We start from the raw sequence: 19,952 nt of genomic DNA on the forward strand, positions 1-19,952 counted from the left end.
AGCAAGCAAGCAAGCCGAGCTAAAACCTCTCCTAAACATAGACCATGGGGGAGGTGAGCCGGCTGATAACAAGACAAAACAAAGCTTCACTCTCAGACTCAGTCCTGGAAGCACAGGACATAATACCAAACATAATCAGGACACACGATTGGAGATAGAAACACCATAACATCACCCTAGGACAGCACCCCTGGCTGCTCTACACAAGAGATCATCAGAGAATGTACTCACACAGTCTGCAGGTATTGGGATGTTCCAGCTTTAGGAGATCACTGCAGGAGCTGCAGCTGCATTGTCCTGCAGCCAGAGGCTTCCTGTGTCAAGGGCTGGGAGTGATTCTGCCCCAGGCACTTCTGAGCATCTTCCCAGCCCTGACTGATTGAAGCTCTCTGTGCCTCTGTGCTGTGCCCGGGGTGGCTGCAGGCAGTGCCCCAGCCCTGCTGGGCTGGGAGAAGAGCTGCTCATGAAGAGAAAGTGTTTTTGAAGCTCTTCTTGGTTGCCAGGATTGCCTTCTGAGCTGGGAGCCCGGACCAGCTCGGCAGTACAGATACAGCACAAGGACTTTAATGACCCTCTTGGGGTTTGTGCTGAGGCCCTGAACAGCTGTTCCTGAGAGAGAGCTGAAGAAACTTCTCAAGAACTCCAAGTCAGAATTAAAATCCAGTTTCCTGGATTTTTAATGGGTCCCTCTGAGGGACACAACTTAGAAAGTGTCCCCAGGTTCCAGTTACAGCAGGAAATTGGAGGCAGTGATGACAAGTAGGGACAAAGTGAAGCCAAGTCTTGGTGCCCTGGGGCACAGCAGGGTCTGTGCCACCAAGGGCTGGGAGGAGACACCTTGTCCTGAGCCACTGGGGCCTCCTGGCACAGCCCCAGCAAGGCTGGCCACTGTCACCCCTTGTCCTGCCCTCAGCATCCCCCCACATCCCAGTGGCCTCAGGGATGTGCTGGGACGAGTCCCTGGGGAGCCTTGGTCAGGAATGGCCCTGGGGGCTCCTTCATGCTCCCAGGGACTGCAGGTTTTTCAGAGCACTTTGGGTTTTGCTTTTGCCTTGGAGTCTCTGAGAGCTTTGTGCAATCATGGCCCCAATTATCTACTTTAATTAGTCCCTTGGGAGCTTTATATTGACACTCAGTGGGTCTCTTTAATACATTGAGATACTCAAGGTTTTAAAGGTAGTTTGGATTTTCCTTTCCTCTCTGACTTTCTGAGAGGGTTTTGGGCGATCCTGGCATCCAGTTCTTTCCTCCAAGGAGTCCATGAGGAGCCTGTGTTGGGGATGGACTTCAGTGAGACCCATTAATGCTTTGAGACACTTTGGGTTTTTCTTCTGCCTTGGACTCCTGGAAAGGTTTGTGCAATCTCCTCACAGGCTCTGAGGTTCAAGGGCTCAGCACCAAATGCACCACGGCGCTGATTGGGATCAAACAAGTCCTGACAAACCATGGCTGTGCCTTGATTTCCCTCTGGTGCCATTCATTAGGAAGATTTTGAAATCTAGTTATGGAGAAATATTTCCCAGATATTCTAAGAAATACACATTCCTATTTTGAAGGGTGTATTTCATTGTTATTCTCTTTAGAGTAGAGGTGATTGCAGCATTCTGTGATCGATATTTGTGAGAAATGGATTTGTAAAGGATTCTCAAAGCCTGACTGAAAGCTCACACAGTCTTGTACATCTGGATGCAAACTCTGAGATAAGGTGTGCTGACTCAGAATGGCCCTGGAATAGAGAAGACATGGTTGAGAGAGAGATTGAACTAGAAACAAGTTTCAAACTATGGCCTTGCAAAAAAACCCAGATGTTTTGGAGAATTAGAACTGTGAAAGATGCATTGGTGCAAAACCATGTGGGGTACAATAATGAGTGGTTGGTGTTAGAAGTATTAGCACCATTGTGTAGCAAAAGCTGATAGACTGAAAAACATTAATAAGGTATGGTAAACACGAAATAACTTGGCTTTGGATAGAATGGCATGGAGTTTTACATGTCTTATGTTTCACCCTTCAAGGAGTCTAATAATGGAATAAAATATTTTTAAAAATATGCCTCTCAGTTGCCCTGTCTGTGTAGAGCTGGGATTTTTCAACAGTGCTGAGTCCCTGGACATCAGTCCCTGAGAGGGAGCTGAAGGAAAACTTCTCAAGAACTCAGAGGCAGATTTAAACTCCAAAGTTTCTTGAAGTTTTAATGGGTCTCACTGAGAGACACAACTGAGAAAGTGTCCCCAGGTTCCAGTTAGAGCAGAACACTGGAGGCACTGATGACAGGTGGGGACAAACAAGGGAAAGGTGTCTCTGATGCTGAGCACACCTGGATGTGTTTCAGGAATGCAAAGGGCCAAGGGCTGAGCCCCAGCCCCTGGCAAGGCAGATCCTGTCCCTCCCTCATTGCTCAGGGCTCTTCCCGGGCCACTGGGCTCTGGGCATGTGCAATGCCAAGGGCAGCACCATGGGGCGGCCCCTGCCAGGCTGCTGAGCAGGGACAAGGAGGCAATGAGGCCCCAGCACAGCAAGGCTCACTTGTCTCGTGCTTTCAGTGAAGACTTTTTTCCTGATGTCAAACATATCTTACCCCTGGCTCATCTGCAAACTGTGCTCTCTCATACTGGCAGGTGCTGCCTGGGAGAAGAGACCGACCCCCACCTGACTACAGCCTCTGTTCAGGTGGTTGTAGAGAGTCTCACTGGAGACCATTGTAGCCATTGGGGCATTGCAGCACGGCAGGGCCTCATGGAATCAAGGGGACCACAGTGACAGCGTGGGGCTCCATGGGACAAAGGGGCCATTCTGACACTCTGGAACCAAGGAGATCATTGTTACACTACAGGGCGTCATGGAACCAAGGAGGCCATGAGGACACTTTGAGGTCATGTGGAACCAAAGGACCATTGTGGCACTGCAGGGCCTCATGGAAACAAGGGCACAAGAGTGACCCTGTGAGCTCCAAGGGACCGAGGGGGCATTCTGACACTGCAGAACCAAGGAGACCATTGTGACACTATGGGGCATCATGGAGCTGAGAGTCCTTTGTGACAGAGCAGGGCCTCATGAAACCATGGAGGTCATTTTTACAATTTGAGGTTTTGTGAAACAAAAGGGCCATTGTGGCATTTCAGGGCCTTATGAAATCAAGGTGCCATTGTGACACTGCAGGGCCTCATGGAATCATGGAGTCCATTGTGACACTACAAGACCTCACTGAAGCAAGGAATCGTTGTGACACTATGGAGTCCTGGCAGGCCAAGGGGCAATTGTCACAATGTGTGGCACCATTGAACCAAGGAGTCCATTGTGACACTACAGGGCCCCATGGAACTGAGGATTCATGGAACAGTGCTGGACCCCATGGAACCAAAGGTCCATTGTGACACTGTGGGGCCTCATGGAATCCTGGAGGCCATGATGACACTTTGAGCCCTCGTTGAATCAAGGGGCTCTGCAGGACCTTGTGGAACCAAGGAGACCCTTCTGCCATTGTGAGTCCCCATGGAACCAAGGGTCCATTGGGATACTGCAGTGTGGGAAATGCAGGCACAGAGAGCTCTCAGGGCCTTGGGCATACAGGCTCAGAGATAGAGACGGATACAGGGTTCGACCTGAGACCTTGGAGAAGGCTTAGAGAATTAGAGCATTAAAGTGAAACAGACATAAAACAAGAATATAAGTTTGTAGTTCAAGTCAAAATATGTTTCAAGAAAACAGAAATACGGATTATGTAAGCAAAGCAGTATCTTAAGTAAGATACTAAAAGATTTTAAAGTTTAGCAAAAATAACTTGTTATAAAGTTAATTAGATGTTAAGATGGATCAATGTAGGTTTGTGCAGTGTTATATGATATACTGAAATATGATGCATTGCACCAAAGCCATGGGAAGTAAAGCAATTAATGATTGGTAAAAAAAGACACTAACAAAGTTCAGAAAAGTTTTTGATTGGCTAAGAAACTAACGTAAGGCATTTGTAACTAAGAATGAGGAAGCTTTTGATATTATGACACTGGATGTAACACCTTTAATGTCTCACCCTTCTATGGGACTGATGAAATAAAGCAATAAACCATCTTTGACAATGTCTCTCAGTTGTTCCATCTCTTGTAATATTAATCTCCCAATAGAGATCTTATGGACATCAGGTCTACCCTTTGAAATCAATGGCAACGTAGGAATAGCAAGTCTATCTATTTTAAAAAATCTAAGGGGATTTATGAACATCAGGTCTACCTTTTGAAATCAATAGGGATTTAGGGAAACCAGGTTTACGCATTAAAGTCAATGGGGATTTTGCAGAAATTTGGTGCTAAAATGGGGAAATTTGGGGGAAATACTGGGCTGAATTCTGGGAATTTCCATTTGAGGATCATGGTGCTGACACTCTGGAAGTCCTGGTGTAATTCCTGGGAGCTAATCACAAATTCTTGATCCCACACCTTCATCCTGTGCTGGAGCTGTGCCTCCACTTAAGCCCAAATTTTTCTTTTCAGCCCCAAATCTGGAATTCCGAGTTCAAAGTTGGGATTTTGGGTAGTAAAAATTTTCAGACATTGGGTTTACCCATTGAAGTCAATGGGGATTCAGGGACAACAGGTCCACCCAGTCAATGCAAAGAAGATTTTTGGGACACCAATTTTAGGAGTCCGTAGGGGTTTTGGATGATTTAGGTGTTCAGGGGGTACCCAGGTGTATCCAGGTGATTTTTGGGGTAATCCAGCTGATTTTCAGGAGTACTCAAGTCCACTGAGGTGATTTTTTGGGATACCCAGGTGTACCCGATTGATTTTTGGGGAGATCCAGGTGATTTGGGGGAGTAGACAGGTGTACCCAGATAATTTTGGGGGATCTCTAGGTTATTTTGGGGCACCCAAGTGTCCTGACTCAACTTGATGGGCCAGGAGAAGATGATGGCCACTGTCCTCCCAGTCGACGTGGACACAGATGACCCTTGGCAGCCAAGGGGCTGTTGGGGGGCACCCCAACATTCAGGGGGTACCCCAAAACTCCAGGTGAGGGCATCAAGGGTGGGAGGGAGCCCTGAGTTACCTCAGGAGAGGATGCAGTGCAGGTACACCCAGGTGCTTTGATCCGTGGGGTTGCTGAAGGCAGTGTTCTGCAACAGCTCTAGCTCTGGGAGGGGGCAAAGGGGGCACCCCAAAATCTCTAGGGGGCCGTGAGGGACACCCCAATATCTGAATGCTCAAGTGTACTAGAGTTCAGGTGTACCCATTAAAGTCAAAGGAGATTGAGAGACACCAGTTCTACTCATTCAACCCAACAGAACGCTTCACCTCCCACTTTAGGTGAGGGAGGGGCTGGAAAATTTTGGGGATCCTGTGAAATTGTGGGAATTTTACTGGGCAATTGCTCACATTCCTTCAGCCTTTCATGGGGCAGTTCCCCAGCCTCGTCCTTTCTGGAGTCCCTGGCAGCTGCAGGCAGTGGTGCCAGGCTGAGAAGTTGAAGAAGTCGCGGCTCAGCAGTGCCCCAGCAAGGATAACTTGGACTCAAGGTCCTGCCTGCCCTCCAGCACCCACTGGTGTTCCTAGGCATAGACTGAGAGGGCACCAGTATAAGCCAGTAAGCACTGGGAGCCACTCCTGAGCCCCTGAGGCCTGTGGCAGCAGCTCCCAGTATAAACCAGTAAGGGCTGATGTGCCAAAACCTGCTCCCAGTGTGGTCTAGAGGCTCCCAGGGTGATCTAGTGAGATGGGGAACATAAATGGTTTTGAAAATTCAGAACTTTAGAAGTCTATGATGTGCTTTTGCAGGTAGAGGGGAAATTGAACAGATAGCAGAAATATTGTGTAATAAACCATATAGGAACTTATTTCCCAGGAAAAACTTTAAGATAACATATATTGCAAAAACTCAGCAAAGCAAGACCTAGCTATGGTACAAACCCAACAAAACAGAAACCTGTGGCTCCAGAAACCAGCCAGGACCAGACAGGTGGTTTTAAGTGGGACAAGCTGAGCTGAGGGAGAGCCAAACCCCCACTGCACCTGCCCAGAAGCAGAGCTCAAACAGTGATTACTGAGGAAGACATACAGCCTTCATCCCAAAGACCACCAAACACAACCACCAGGAGGGGTGGCAGCTAATTATAATACAAAGGGAGAGAAGGTGGAGATGGATGGGCAGGGAGGCGTGGGCTTGTGGGATCAATGTGTATTTATACCTGAAACCTGTCTTGACCAGGTACACGTGGTTTGGAGGAAATATCCCCCCATGTGTCCCAGCTGGCAATCAAACACTCTCTACAATTGCAGTGTCAAGTGCTGATTCTCGAAATCAGTTGTTGAGCCAGCCAGAAGGTCTTGGTCTTCTGCTGGAGCACAGGGGACGTTGACATCCCAGTGCACCCTGGACTTTTTCTGGAGCTGACCTCTGCTCCCCGGTCACTCTCTGCAGGGACGAGCTACCAACCTCCTATATGGCCTAGAGGAACGTTTGACCAAAATGTTTTGGGGGAGGCCCAAGGTAAGGTGAGTCTGTAAGACACTAGGGATGCCTGCACATGGCTAACAGTGTGTCAGAGACATCTGACACACAGAGCTGACAGGTTTGGGGAAGGTATTTGGAAGCTGGCAAAGGGGTTTCTGTTGACCACTTAGCGTGGCCACTAGCAAGTTTGGGGGTAACTTGAACAGGACCTACAGTGTTATCAATATTATTAACAGCATAACTCACTGCTATAACACTAACTGCCATAAATTGTGCTTGTTGTTTGTTGTAGGGTGGTGGAAGGAAGTATTTTATATGGTGGCTGGTGTTTTGTGTTTGCATCATTCTCATTTTGGTGGTGGAGAGTTTGGATTTTGGGGAATGTCTTCTCTGTTTTCTGTAGTGGACCTGTGCAATATCTGGTGTAACACTGCCCTCTTGTGTTATTAACTGTCATTGCAACAAGTTAAGATTTCTGTTCTTTTCTGAGGCGTGAGATTCTATTGTTTCTGATGTAATGCTGCCCTCTTGTGTCTGTAACTGTCAATGACAGGTCAGTGAATTTTTTTGGAAACTGTCAGCGTTAAAAAGGTGGTGGAAGCTGGGAGTGAGTGCGGAGGGCTCGACCAAGCAAGGAGGAAGCCCTTTCTAGGGGGCTCCAGATTGAGTCCCCGGATTTCTTGAGGGATCAAGGGAAACTTGTACGGTTGGTACGGGAGGACGGGGGAGTAGAACAGGTACACTTGGGAGGAATATGCTCAGATTCCATAGATAGTTATCTGGGTTTGGATTGGGAGCAAAATCTAATCGAAAGGGAACCTAGAAGGGTTAGACCAATTCCTTGCTTTGCGTGTGGACCAGCAATTTGCACACCAAGGTGGCATCCAGCCTGGGACCTCCTACAGTGTCATTGGTGCAAAAGGAAGTGGCACTGCAGATCTAGGAGGTGGACGCCTACATGCCCCAGGTGTACCCCGGACCCATGGCATCATATTCAGGAATTAATACAGGTTGAGTGTGAGATTGTGAATTTGATCTGTGCAAAGAGTCTTTCAGTTCCCAAGGATTGGCACGTTTTCGATGACCACTGGGAGGAAGTGAAAGAATCTTGCCAGCAGAGGTTTGGGAGAGGAGATAAGAGAAATAAGGAGAGAAATCATGGGGACCCAGCAAAATAAAGAGGTGCCCAGGAGGAGCCCTTTAGGATGTATACTGACCCACTGGAAGGAAGTTGTGGGAACAGGAGAAACCGAGAGCAAAAGGGTTTTCATCAAATACTCGAATCAATGGTGGCCTCTGTATAAATCAGAAGATGGGGCAAAGTGGCCATTAAATGGAACATGGGACTGGAACACCATGTTGAAGTTAATGTTGTTTTTAAGGTGGGAAGGAAAATGGGATGAGGCAACATATGCAGATGTTTTTCACTTCACAGAACCACCCAGAATGGCAAAGGGATTGTGGTATTAACCCTCCACAAGACCCACTGATCCTACCAATGGAAAGAGAACACAGAAGGGCCTCACATATATTAATATGATGCTGCTCAGCCTGTAGTCTTGGCCAGAAGTGCACTAAAAATGACAAGGTATATAAGGAAGAAGACTCTGATCGGGATGATCTCCCCTCCTCCATCACTAGAGTTGGGTGGGAGCCCAGGAAGGGCACCAGATCAAACTCCAACACCCCTGGGAAGTCCAGCATCCTCCCATACAAGGGCAAAGCTAGGGAACAACCAGCACCTTTGCAGCCACCTCTTAGAGAAGAAGTTGGACCAGATGGAACGATGATGCTACTAAAGGTTCCCTTCAATACCAATGATTTGGAAATTTGGAAAAGGAATGTAAAGGATTACAGAAAGGACTCTCTAAGTATAGCTGAATGCTTTTGGTTAATAGTGAAATCACATAACCCGGATTGGAATGCTATACAGTTACTGTTCCATGCAATGACAGAACCAGAGAAACAGCTGATCCCAAAGGTACCCTGGGATTTGGCCCAGGAGCACTGTAAGACATGGGAGAGGATGTAAAGGAATTCTTTCCCCCCAGGATTCAAAGTGGGATGTGAATAGAATGGCAGGAAGACAGAAGGTACAAGAATATCAGGAGTGGATTGCTGTCCTAGGGTGATGTTATGGTGTTTGTATCTCCAATCGTGTGTTCTGATTATGTTTGGTATTATGTCCTGAGCTTTCAGGACTGACTCTGAAAGTGAAGCTTTGTTTTGTCTTGTTATCAGCCGGCTCACCTCCCCCATGGTCTATGTTTAGGAGAGGTTTTAGCTCGGCTTGCTTGCCTGCTTGCTTGCCTGCTTGCTCACTTCTGTCTCTTTTTCTTTCCTTCGCTTTGCCCTTGCTTTTTGCTTATTAGTTAGTTCAGCTAGGCAGTCCAACTTTTTCCCTGGACTGTTTCCTCTTCCACCCCGTCCCCTCCCTCTCCTGGATACCATCTGAACCTGTTCTGGACGAGGACCTGGGAAACACCAAAAAACACCGGGAGTCTACACTCTGTCACCTGCAGCAGTCATTCCCCAGGGCCAGAGACTGAGAACTGGGCGACCACTGGCCGAAGAGACTGAGTTTGTCATCCCTTCAGAACGGTGAGTTATTTTGTCAGCTGGTGTTGTTTTTTTCTTGTGCTGGGGAGTGTTTTTCTTGTTAAATAAACAGATTTTTTTTCTCACTCGTCTCTGAGGAAATTCTTCTCGAACCCGGTGGGGGGGAGGGGGGAGGAGTTGTGGGCTTTGCTGTCTGGGGGCTCCTTATGGAGGTTTTCCCCCAAATTTGCCCTAAACCAGGACAACATCCCTACTCAACATAAGGAACCCAAACTACTGGCCTATCCATAAGACTACACAAAAAGAAGGCAATAAATATGTTTTGCTTTCCACTTCAGACAAATCTCGGATTTTTGATTTTTCATTCTATTTGAAGATTTTTCATTCTATTTGAAGATTTTTCATTCTATTTGAAGTTTGAAGAAACTTGTAGGTTTTTTGTTATCTCTAGGCTCTGAACTGGGAGTTGTCATTGTTGTGAAACCAAGATTAATCAGGATTAATACAGAAATAGATGTTCTAATCTATCCTTACACTTCTGTGGCAGAAGCTGCTGGTCCCTAGGAAGGCTAGCTGATGATTTCTGCCTGTGTTCAAATATTTAAAGCAACAACATTTAGTCCCACACTTTATCTTTCAGAAAAACAATTTGATGGCATCTTAACATTGCTTTCCTATCTTATAACATGCATATTTTACTCTTTATGAAGATGAAATATCTTTTAATGCAAGTAACTCTATTGAAACTTCCATTGTAGAAATTCTAAAACCGTTTTAACATAGTGAAAACAACACAGTCTAAAAAGACAGGTCTAACAGCCAGTGAAATGGAAAAAAACAGAAGACTTCAGGCAAAAGTGCATACATTTAACACCTACATTTCTTTCACTGTGCTATCTATTCAGAGAAACAGTAAATTTAAAAGAACAGAAGTTCTTTAAAACCAGAATTTCTAATGACAGAAGCAGCTTTGAAACAACTTTCTATGTAGTTCTATTTTTTTCAAAATTTTAAATTGGCTAATTTGTGTCCCAACATTTTGAAGCACAAGGGACGAAAGGTGGAAAATGCTCTGCAGGGGGATGCAGTTATAGATCTATGAAGTTTATATGTGTAAAGGAAATGAAAATAATATTAAACACACTGAGCACGACAGAAAAATGCAACAAAGTACTAACTCAGAGAATAACAACGCTGTGGAGGCACCAGGAAGCAATGCCAGGGCACTGGGCCTTTCTGCATTTTAAGCAAAGAGCTTTACAGCTTCTGGAATTTTTCTTTTCCTGTCCATTTTGGAAACCGCCGCCCACCCCGCCTGGCGCATTCTCCTCATGGTTTGGAGTTTCAGTGCAGAGCCTGGAGATTTCCCATGGCATGGAGCTGGTGTCTAGGAAGGGAAATAAAGCCATCCATCAGTTTCTGTAAACAATCTCATTAACTGTTTGGTTTAATCTTATGAAAGGATAACATACCTTTTTTGGTGCTGTGGAATGTAATTGTGAAGCTTGTGGATAATCTTTGTACAATTTTTTAAACATTTCCTCTTCCGAGACTATGCTCTAATAAATTAAAAAGTTGTTTAGTCACGCTATATTAAAAAATACTTTTTCTTTCCCCCTCAGGATATTAAACTATTAAAAAAAAAAAAAAGGTAAGATGTTGTTATGAGGCATAACAGTTGAATACAAAGAAAGCAAATTATATACATATAACCACAATTCCAGAAAGAGCCAATTAAGTAAAAATACACATATAAATACTGGCTTGAATGTAGAAGCCCCAACCCTTCATCTTCACTCTTAGACACAGCAGTGAGCACAAAGAACTGTTCAGCACAGGATTTGCTCTCTGGCCCTTACCAGGAGGTCAGTGTGCTCAGAGCTGTCTGACTGAGAATCCAGCTGGACAAGCACTTTTTGCTTTTTCCTTGTGCTCTGCTCCGAGGACAGGTTTGTGCTTCTTCCATTTTGCAGTTTATCTGTTGGAGGAGTCTTTATAATATATGTCTGGGAAAGAAAATGTTTGTAGTTTTAAATTCTCTTTTATGGGGTAAATATAGAGTCTAAACCCAATCTCATGACCCACTTTACAGTCTGAGTGTCCCAGAAGACACCTGAGAGACGTGGTGGAATTATTTTCTTTCCATCCAAACACGAAGCAAAGACCCAACCAAAGTGGGGTGGGGTAGAAATATCCTTTTTTTGGTTGCCAAACTAGGAGAATGAACAGGAAGCTGTGGAAGAGTTGAGTTTCATGGCACATTGTTCTCTATGTTTATCTGCAGAAATTCTGGTTATTCTCAATTGCAGCCACTACACGTGGACTGTATCAAACATCTCAGAAAATGGAAACTAACAAAACTGCAGGAAGAGGCTTTCAGAGAAAGGTTGACAGCAATATCAAGATTGGTGTAACTTGAAACAGCCCTTTCACTAGAAGTTAAACTGAGAAACATTGCAATAGTCCAGTGCAGTCCTTTTTTAGAAAGGTAACACCAAAACGATGGTGGATTCTGTTGTTCCAAGATGAAAACCACAAGCAAACTCCTGACAGGGAAGAAGGGCAAGTTCTGCAGTATTCAGTATTCAGGAATACTTTGATACTTCAATAATTTTTACAGCTAAATAAACTTTTTTTCCCTTCCATAGAGAAAAAAGTGCTTTTATAAATGGACACTTTTGAAGACTAAGCAAAACAATTCTAGAGATATAAAGCAACAACTGAGAAAGAAAAATGACACACTGGGAGCCTTTCCATAAACTGCTGTCTAATGTCTCCATGGAATGGGATCACCCTTTAAAATCCCTGCTTATCTCAGGAAAAAAATTAAGTATCTACAGAGAAGTAAGAAATACAGAGAAGTAAGAACACAAAATGTGTTTTGCTGAACATAAATAATTTATCATGGCACTTCAATTGATTCTACACATATAAATACTTCCAAACTCTAAAACTAATTAAAAAGTAAAAGCTACCTTGTGTTTCTTTTCACTTTCAGGAATCATATTTCGAGAGTGCTCTTTTACAAGATTCTCCTAAAACAGAGTTATGTGATAGGAAGGAAATATTTATTTGAATTCAGTTGTTAAGAATTTTCGTGGTGTAATTACAGAACACAGTTTATAATCACAGACTGTTGCAAACTTCACACAAATATATGACCAGACACTGTTTTTCTATTCAATTTCATTCCTTACACAACTTCTAGAGCACAAGCCCAGGCCACACCTCACCCACACTGCTCAGTTAGTGAAAAACTCCACCTTTTCTTCAATTTCTGCTTTCAGCTGTTCCTTAAGGGATGACAGTTCACGTTTCAAACATGACAGCTCATTCTCCTAAGAACAATTAAATAAAGGCTAGGGTTAACTATGCCCAATCCAGAAAAAAGAAAACAGTCCAAAATATTTAATAGGGATATTCATTAGATACAAAAGATAATTCTATTTGTTTTTCAACCCTATACTTGAAGCTTTGCTTTACCTTGTTTAAAATTAAAGACTGAAGTACTATAGGAAACAGGTAGTTGATCATAAGTGTTCAAGGTAAGACCTTAAAACACTTGGGAGAATGGGGTGAGAGGGCAGAATCGAACTATTTAAAACAAAAATTTCCTATTCAAAATGTGAAGTCAGAACATGACACACTGGCTGGAAGAGTAGACACAAACACACTGCTACTCCCATTTAGTTTTAGAAGCATTTGGAGTTTTTAGTGCCCAGAATAAGATCTGTAAGACAATAAAAGGAAATAAATTAGTGGGCTGATTTTTACTGTTCAGTCCCACTAAAGCAGATAGTTAACCCCTCCCCAAATATTCAATAGGAAGAAGTAAAACATGACATTTATAATTCTATTACACTCAAGGTGTGTGGGTTTAACACAGCTTGGCTCTCAGTGGGGGTGGAGTGTTATAAGAACATATTTTATTATTGGCTTTTCACAAATATTAAAATGAATGCTGTATGTACAATGTTGGAAAACTCTGCTGTATGAATATAGTTTCTTTTAGTTCTGCTATTAACAAAACTTAGAAATAGTAGTGTGATAAATACATATATTTTTCTTGGAGTATAAAATGATGATGTAAAAAGGTTCTGTTCATGTATGAGAACGATAAAAATGAGAGAATAGTAAAAAAGATAATCAGGAAATTGTTCACATTCTTGGATTATTGGACACCAGAACCCCAGGGAAGAAGAAAAAAATTGATTTACAGGTTGGGGGGGGGGATGATTTTGAATAATGCTTGAAGATCTATGAATATACAACATGTTGATGCATTTAAAGAAGTGTTGTCTGAGTTAGTGGGTGGTCTTGGCTGAATGTCAAGCACCAAGCCTTTATAAACTTTTGCTTTATTTTTTGTCTCATTGTTTTTTCTTCAACCTTTTAAATTTTACCAGGAAAGGGAAACTCGTTTTTCACAGGAGGAAGCCACAGAAGTGGCTTCTGAGAGAGAAAGCTTCTTCTGTGTCCAGCAGAGCCAATTTCTGAAGGTGCTGATGATGGACACATTGCTGGCCCGATTGAAAAAGTTGGTAATGCCTCTGTGATGACAGATTTAAGAAAGAAAAAAACTGTGTGCACTTCTTCTTCTTCTGAGGGGTGGAAATGTGCGGCAGTAACGGCGTTGCAGTGTTCTCATCCCTCATGGTTTGAGGGAGATGTTGCAGTGTGTTCTCATCCCTCATGGTTTGAGGGAGATGTTGCAGTGTGTTCTCATCCCTCATGGTTTGAGGGAGATGTTGCAGTGTGTTCTTATCCCTTATGGTTTGAGGGAGATGTTGCAGTGTGTTCTTATCCCCTGTGGTTTGAGGGAGATGTTGTGGTGTGTTCTCTTCTCAATAATTTGTTCCATTCCCCCCTGCATTGTTAAACTGTACCTTCCCACCTAGTTGTCCATCTTGCCCTAAACCTGCCCCTTGATCCAGAATGTTCCCTGTTCCTCCTCCCATTAAGTTGTCAATCCCACTTTTTACCTACCCTTTAGTTTGGAAACTTCCCTGTCAATTCCCTGTTCTTTGAAGCCCCATTGATCTGTTTCAATTGTTCCCTCCCCGTGTTTCCTTGGGTTATGTATTGTAAACCTCACCTTGTGCTCCTCCCCAGCCTTCCCCTATTGGTAAAGAATTTGTGCCCTCCCCGAGAACCTCCCCTGTATAAATGTCCCTGCACACCCAGTTTCTTGGTGTGTCATCCCTGGAAAAGTGAGATCAACCTTTCAGAGCTGCAAAACCCTATAAGAACTTTACAATTGATTTTTACAAGTGACAAACTGACTAGAGATCACGTTTTGTCTCCCTGTGCTGTTGGTGGGCAACAGGGAGGGACTGGGATAAAAGGTGTTCTAAAGGTTTATTTTAATTCTCATTACCCACTTTTAAATCTATTTATAATACATTTTCTCGATATTGTTTAAGTTCGAACTTGTTTTACCCCTAAAGTGTTTTTCTCCTAATCCTTATCTCAATTCATGAACCCTTCAATTTTTCTTTCCCCTCCTCTACTCAACTACAGAGGAGGAAAATGAGTGAATGGTTTTTTTGTGTGTGCCTGAAGCTTAGCCAGTATCAAACCACTACACAAGAACATCAGCCCCTCCACTGAATTATTTAACATTGGAAAGTACTCCTTACCAGTGCTCTTTCTGAAGATAACTGCTTTTGCTGATTAATTTTATATACTCTTAATTCTGCATCTTTTTCTTCAACCATTTTATCATATTCGTTCTGTGTTAAAAAAACCAAACCAACAACAAACTCAAAACATGTGATTTGTAACATGGAAATGTTACAATTATAGATCTATCCAGTCTTAAAACATCATTTTTTCAAACAGGCTCCTCAGAAGATTCAGAAAGCACCATGAACAAACACTGATGCTTCTGCAGAAACTGCAGAAATCAAATGCTCAATGCAGTATTATTTTGTGGACTGGCAGAGTGTGCTTTATTTCTATGCAATATGTGTTCAGCACCTAAGAGCCAGCCATGCTATTTTTATTAATATTAATGGGATCTGCTAAAGATACTGCAAAAGAGAGTAATAGAAAGGTAAACTAAAATGTATCAAGATAAACTGCTGACAGGCACTAAGTAATTTCCCCAGAGAAGGAGGCCAAACTGATACTGAAAAATACTGCATTCAGAGGGTATTAAAGGAAGCCTAACTTTAAAACAAAAAATTAAATCCTAGAAGTTTAGAGAAATGAAATTTATCTGCCCATAGGCATGTTTCCAAAATCTTCAAATGAATTTAATTTTAGGTGATGAAAAGTCAAGCATGTGTTCAGCTTCCTTTTCCCAGACTCAGGCCTCTTTGTGGGTTTGAAGGGTTATTAACACATTACAAATGCCAGCAATCAGTAAAATCTCTTACCTTGTGCTTTTCCATAAGTGCCACCATTTCAGTTATCTTGTGCTGACAGTGGATATCAGTTTCTCTCTGTATCACTGCTGCTTCCTCATAAAGCAACCTCAGCTTTTCTACCTGGGAGCAGTAAATTGCATTTCATTCATAAACATAACAATATATCTTTTTAAAATATTACTTTAATTTCTTCTTCCCCCTGTGGGTGCAGTGTAGTCCCATTTGGACTTCATTTGCTTTTGAGATCCTTTTCAAATCTGACATCTTTTATGCAGACTGTTAAAATGGGCAAGATTAAAGGTACAAGTTCACTTTGAACCCAAAGGCCATTTCAAGCACTCTGCCCTAACATTTCTTAGCATTACCATCAAAAAATGTGTGGGCAAAAAAATACTAATATGGGAGAAGTTATAATCTCATTTAGCTATGCTGACTTTACACCAAGGGTAGAATTTCTTTGAACTATATCTAGAAAGAAAGAATTTTTAACTGGGTTCTTATTTTCAAAGACATATTCAAATACGTCAACTTAAGCACCTGATGTACTAAAGCTTTGCTCACAGGCATACACAACAACCATTTCTGTTGGTAAGACTGAAATGTAAGAGCAAGGGCTCTGGCCAATAAAGCTTCATAAAAACCTTTTAAATAAAAAAAAAATTAATTGCAGTAAAAAATAACACCTCTCACCTGTTCATTAAGTTTCTTTTCATTCACTTTTCTTGTTTCTATCTCTTTTTGATAGATGTCAACTGCTTTCTTATGTTGCTTGTTCATATTTTCCATCTCTAACTGCAATTTATTCACCTTTTGAGAATGCAGAATTGCTGCTGTTATTTGTTTAGGAATTAATATGTTAATAATTTTTTTAACCTCTTATTTTTGAGCAGAAGCACACTGTTACTTCTCAGGTATATGATTAAAGTGTTTCCTATTTAAAAGTCCAGCTTTTTTTTATGAAGAACTGAACTTTGTCCTGAAGTGAGTTAGAAAATACTCAAAGAAACAATGGCAACAGCACAATGGGAAAGACAACCCTAAATGCTGTGAATTCCTTGAAAAAAAACAAATACAGATGGAGATTTTATTCTCTCTCTTGTAAATCTATGTAAGATTTTCGCAGGTTTTATGGGACATTTTCCTCCCAGCTGTGCATTTTGATTACAGTTTTTCCTTTTAAGTTTCTCATATGAATATCCTCCCAAAAGTCCACTTCTTTCCCTAAGTGCAGTACCCAAAGCTGGACACAATGTTCCCATCAGAGGGGTTTCCACTGCAGAACACATTTAAAGAACAGCCTGAAGTGAGTAATGTATGTAAGTCTTTTAAATGCTTTTCTGTCACAATGGGGTTACTGTTCAGTCCACTACCAATAAAAGGGAAAAAAAGAAAGGCACTGATTGGAAACATAATTAATTGTGATGTGAAGTCCATCTCTTTTAAATGTCCAATAGTCAGTGCCCAATGATTAAAAATGGAAGCATCTTCTAAAAACGATGAGCTCATTCCTGCACAATCTGTATCCTAAATCCATAAACCAGCTCACAATGTATTTAACAAGTACTGTCATTAGTTACACTGGGACTTAAAAACACTCACTTCATCTTCTGTGTGATGTTATTTAAACCTACCTTCCCTTCATGAATACTGGTTTTCTTGACTTCTGCAGTAATTTTCTTTCTCAGCACCTGATTCTGTTGAAATAAAACAAAACAAGCACTGCACTTTAATAAGTTAACAGAATTATGTAATGGTTTAACTGTGTCAAGAATGTCAGAATCTTCAAAATTCCAGCTTTCATCAAGTTCCTGTTATTGAATGGAGTTCATTCCATAAATCTCTCTTGTGCAGTTCAGGTTCCAGAACAATTCTCCAAACAAAAGAATGCTCAGATAATTACTGTGAAAATCCTGTTTCTTCATGACCTTAAGAAAGGCTCCCCCTGAGCAACAACAGGGAATAACAAATGAGGGGCAGAATGGGAATTAAAACTAAGATGCTGCTGACAGAAGGTGTGAAGATGTCATGACCAAGAATACAAGTTATATATATTTCACAGTGAAGTTTCTACAATTTGTGCTAGTGCAGAATTCTTTTCTACAAGTGGTAACTGTGATGGGTCCTTTTTACAAGTACATAAATAATACTATATATTAAATGAAAAAAGTGTAAGTTTGTTAAAGATATTATTTTTGTAATTGCTTTTTTCAAATTAAGGCTAATTTAACAGATCAAGTGATTCCAAAGACGACTCCTTAATTTGATCAGTTAGGATAAGAAAGGAACATTTTTAACTTCCATAGGTGTATCTAAAGATATCACAGCAGATGAAAAATGCTGAAAAGTCACACCAAAATACCATGTGTTGATGTATTTGTGACTTTCAAAATCTCTACACACCTCCTGCTGCAACTCTTCAAAGCATTTGGCTTTATTTTCCATCTGTTTCTTTAAATTATTAACCTGAAAGAGATATTTCAAACATTAATTAGTTAAGTCCTAAACATTACACCCTTTGTTAGCAATTTCTGTCAACATTCCCAAACATGCACTTGCACCAGTCTGGTTTATTCTGATGGGACTGAAACACAAGCTGATGTCTTAGAATGACTGGAGTTTGAGCCATAAAGTACTACAAGATGTTAATTAATTTAATTAATAGCAGTGAACCAGTTCCTTAGTGGTTACAGAGTTAAGAAAGAAGAAGGAAAAAACCTCCAGTATCTTCACAATTTCAAAAATACATTTGTATGAAGTTCCCTACAATCTATGAAAAAATTAATTTTCCCAATTATTTTCTAGACTCTTCAACTGCTTTTCCTTTCTTGAAATTTCATTTTCAATACTCTTAATCTGAAATTAGAATTGTAAATCTTTGACATTTACAATGAAATTGTGAAATCTGTTTTAATGCTAAAAACCCCAGGTTGCTTTGAAACTACAGAAAGTAAAAATATTTGAATCTATTTAAGCTAGAACTCACACTACATATAAAAACTAATCTAGAGCCCATCCATCACGCAATGGGTATATGAAAAAAAAAAAGTAAAACAGGTTCCCTGTTTGCCTGATATCAAACAAGTCTTTAATATTCAATTTCCCAGCAAGGAATAAACATCCCTGTGACTGTGCTTGTCTTTCAAAATACCAGGGCTCAGCATGTGGACACACAATGTCACAGCTGGCAGCAGCTGTGACAGGAGAAAGCCCCTGGCAGAAACCACATCCCCCAGGCAGAGCTTTGCAGAAAAAAATCCCAACAAACATTTTACATTTCAATTCTGTCCTGCAGGTTATGTAACATATTTCCATACGTACGTTTTCTTCTTTTTCATCCAGTTTACTTTGAATCTCTTCACCTGTCTTTGCCATTTTCTCCTTCAGAGACTCCAATTCATTCCTAAGGGCCAAATTAACAAGCATTAGTAAATATTTACTTCTTACCTTCAACTTCCTTTCAGTACTAATAAACTCCTGTTTTATTTTCTACAAAGAGCTGCTGATGTTGATGGGAATTTCATAAGCTGCTCAATGAAAATGTTCTTAAAATGAAGCAACATGCCTAGTAAGTCAAGATGTGAACTGTCCATACTTTTTATTTTAAGTAGGAGAAGATGTTCCAGCTAACCTAAGGAAAAGACATCCTAACCTGGACTATTGTAATGCAGCTCTGAAACATGGGAGGCTGCCTGTCTATTGAACTGATGGTACAGAGATTTCTGCAGAGTAACACTCAGCCAGTTTTGCCTTGTCACATTTCATCCATAACCTTGAACTTCCATTTTCATTTCCTTCACACCTAACATGTCTAATGCACAACAGGACAGCTCTTTCTATGTAAAACAAAGTGATGGCAAACATTGTTCCTGTAGCAACAGGTATTTCTTATCTGATAGAATTTGTACTTGCCAACAGCAGAACTGAATAGTTTCTGTTTAGCTGTATTATCTAGAAAAATATTAATCAAAAAAATCACAGAAAGCAACATATGAACACAACTAACTATCTGAATTTACTTCCTTTAACAATATCAGATATTAATATTTGTTGTTACTTGCCTTAGCTGGCCATTTGCCTCTTCTAGGTTTACAACTAACTGCTTTGTATTTTCTTCCTTTTTCTCACTATCCTAAATAAAGACCAATGTCAGCAAAGAAATAAAATTCAAAGCGACTTCTTAAAAAATTCAAAGACATCCAAAGCACACTGACATGCCTTATTCACAAATGTAAATACACTTCTTTCCCAATTCAAGCACAAAAAACAGTTTAGGTACTCTACAGAACCATGTCATGTTGCAGTTTATCATCTGATTTGTAAAACTGAGCACTGTCCTTTAAAAAAATCTGGAATTTTACAACTTGCCTCTTGTTTTTCTTGCAGTTTCCTGAGTTCTGCAGCCACATCATTTTTCTCCTGTGCTATTTGATCTTTCTCTAGTGAAAGCTTATTGAGACACACTGTTAGTTGCTCATTCTTTAACCTAATTTAAAACAAATGGCCAAGAGGAATAAGAACATGCATTTTGAAATCTCCTTTGAAGTTAAATATACCCATTATCAAGTGTTACTCCATGCT

The 19,952-nt window shown here is 41.4% G+C and overlaps 1 protein-coding gene across 1 annotated transcript; it reads right to left on the reverse strand.

The window, feature by feature from the left end:
- Positions 1–5,121: 5,121 nt before the first annotated feature.
- On the reverse strand, positions 5,122–18,767 carry LOC148218850 (synaptonemal complex protein 1-like). The gene is made up of 5 exons (XM_088157788.1): positions 18,693–18,767; positions 17,775–17,837; positions 17,006–17,068; positions 16,065–16,181; positions 5,122–5,127 (listed from the first exon to the last, which is right to left on the reverse strand). The coding sequence occupies exons 1-5, from the start codon at positions 18,744–18,746 to the stop codon at positions 5,122–5,124; spliced, it is 303 nt and encodes a 100-aa protein (XP_088013914.1). The 5' UTR covers positions 18,747–18,767.
- Positions 18,768–19,952: the final 1,185 nt, after the last annotated feature.

The sequence above is a fragment of the Sturnus vulgaris genome, unplaced genomic scaffold, assembly GCF_052056855.1.
Source record: "Sturnus vulgaris isolate bStuVul1 unplaced genomic scaffold, bStuVul1.hap1 Scaffold_157, whole genome shotgun sequence".
Taxonomy (NCBI): domain Eukaryota; kingdom Metazoa; phylum Chordata; class Aves; order Passeriformes; family Sturnidae; genus Sturnus; species Sturnus vulgaris.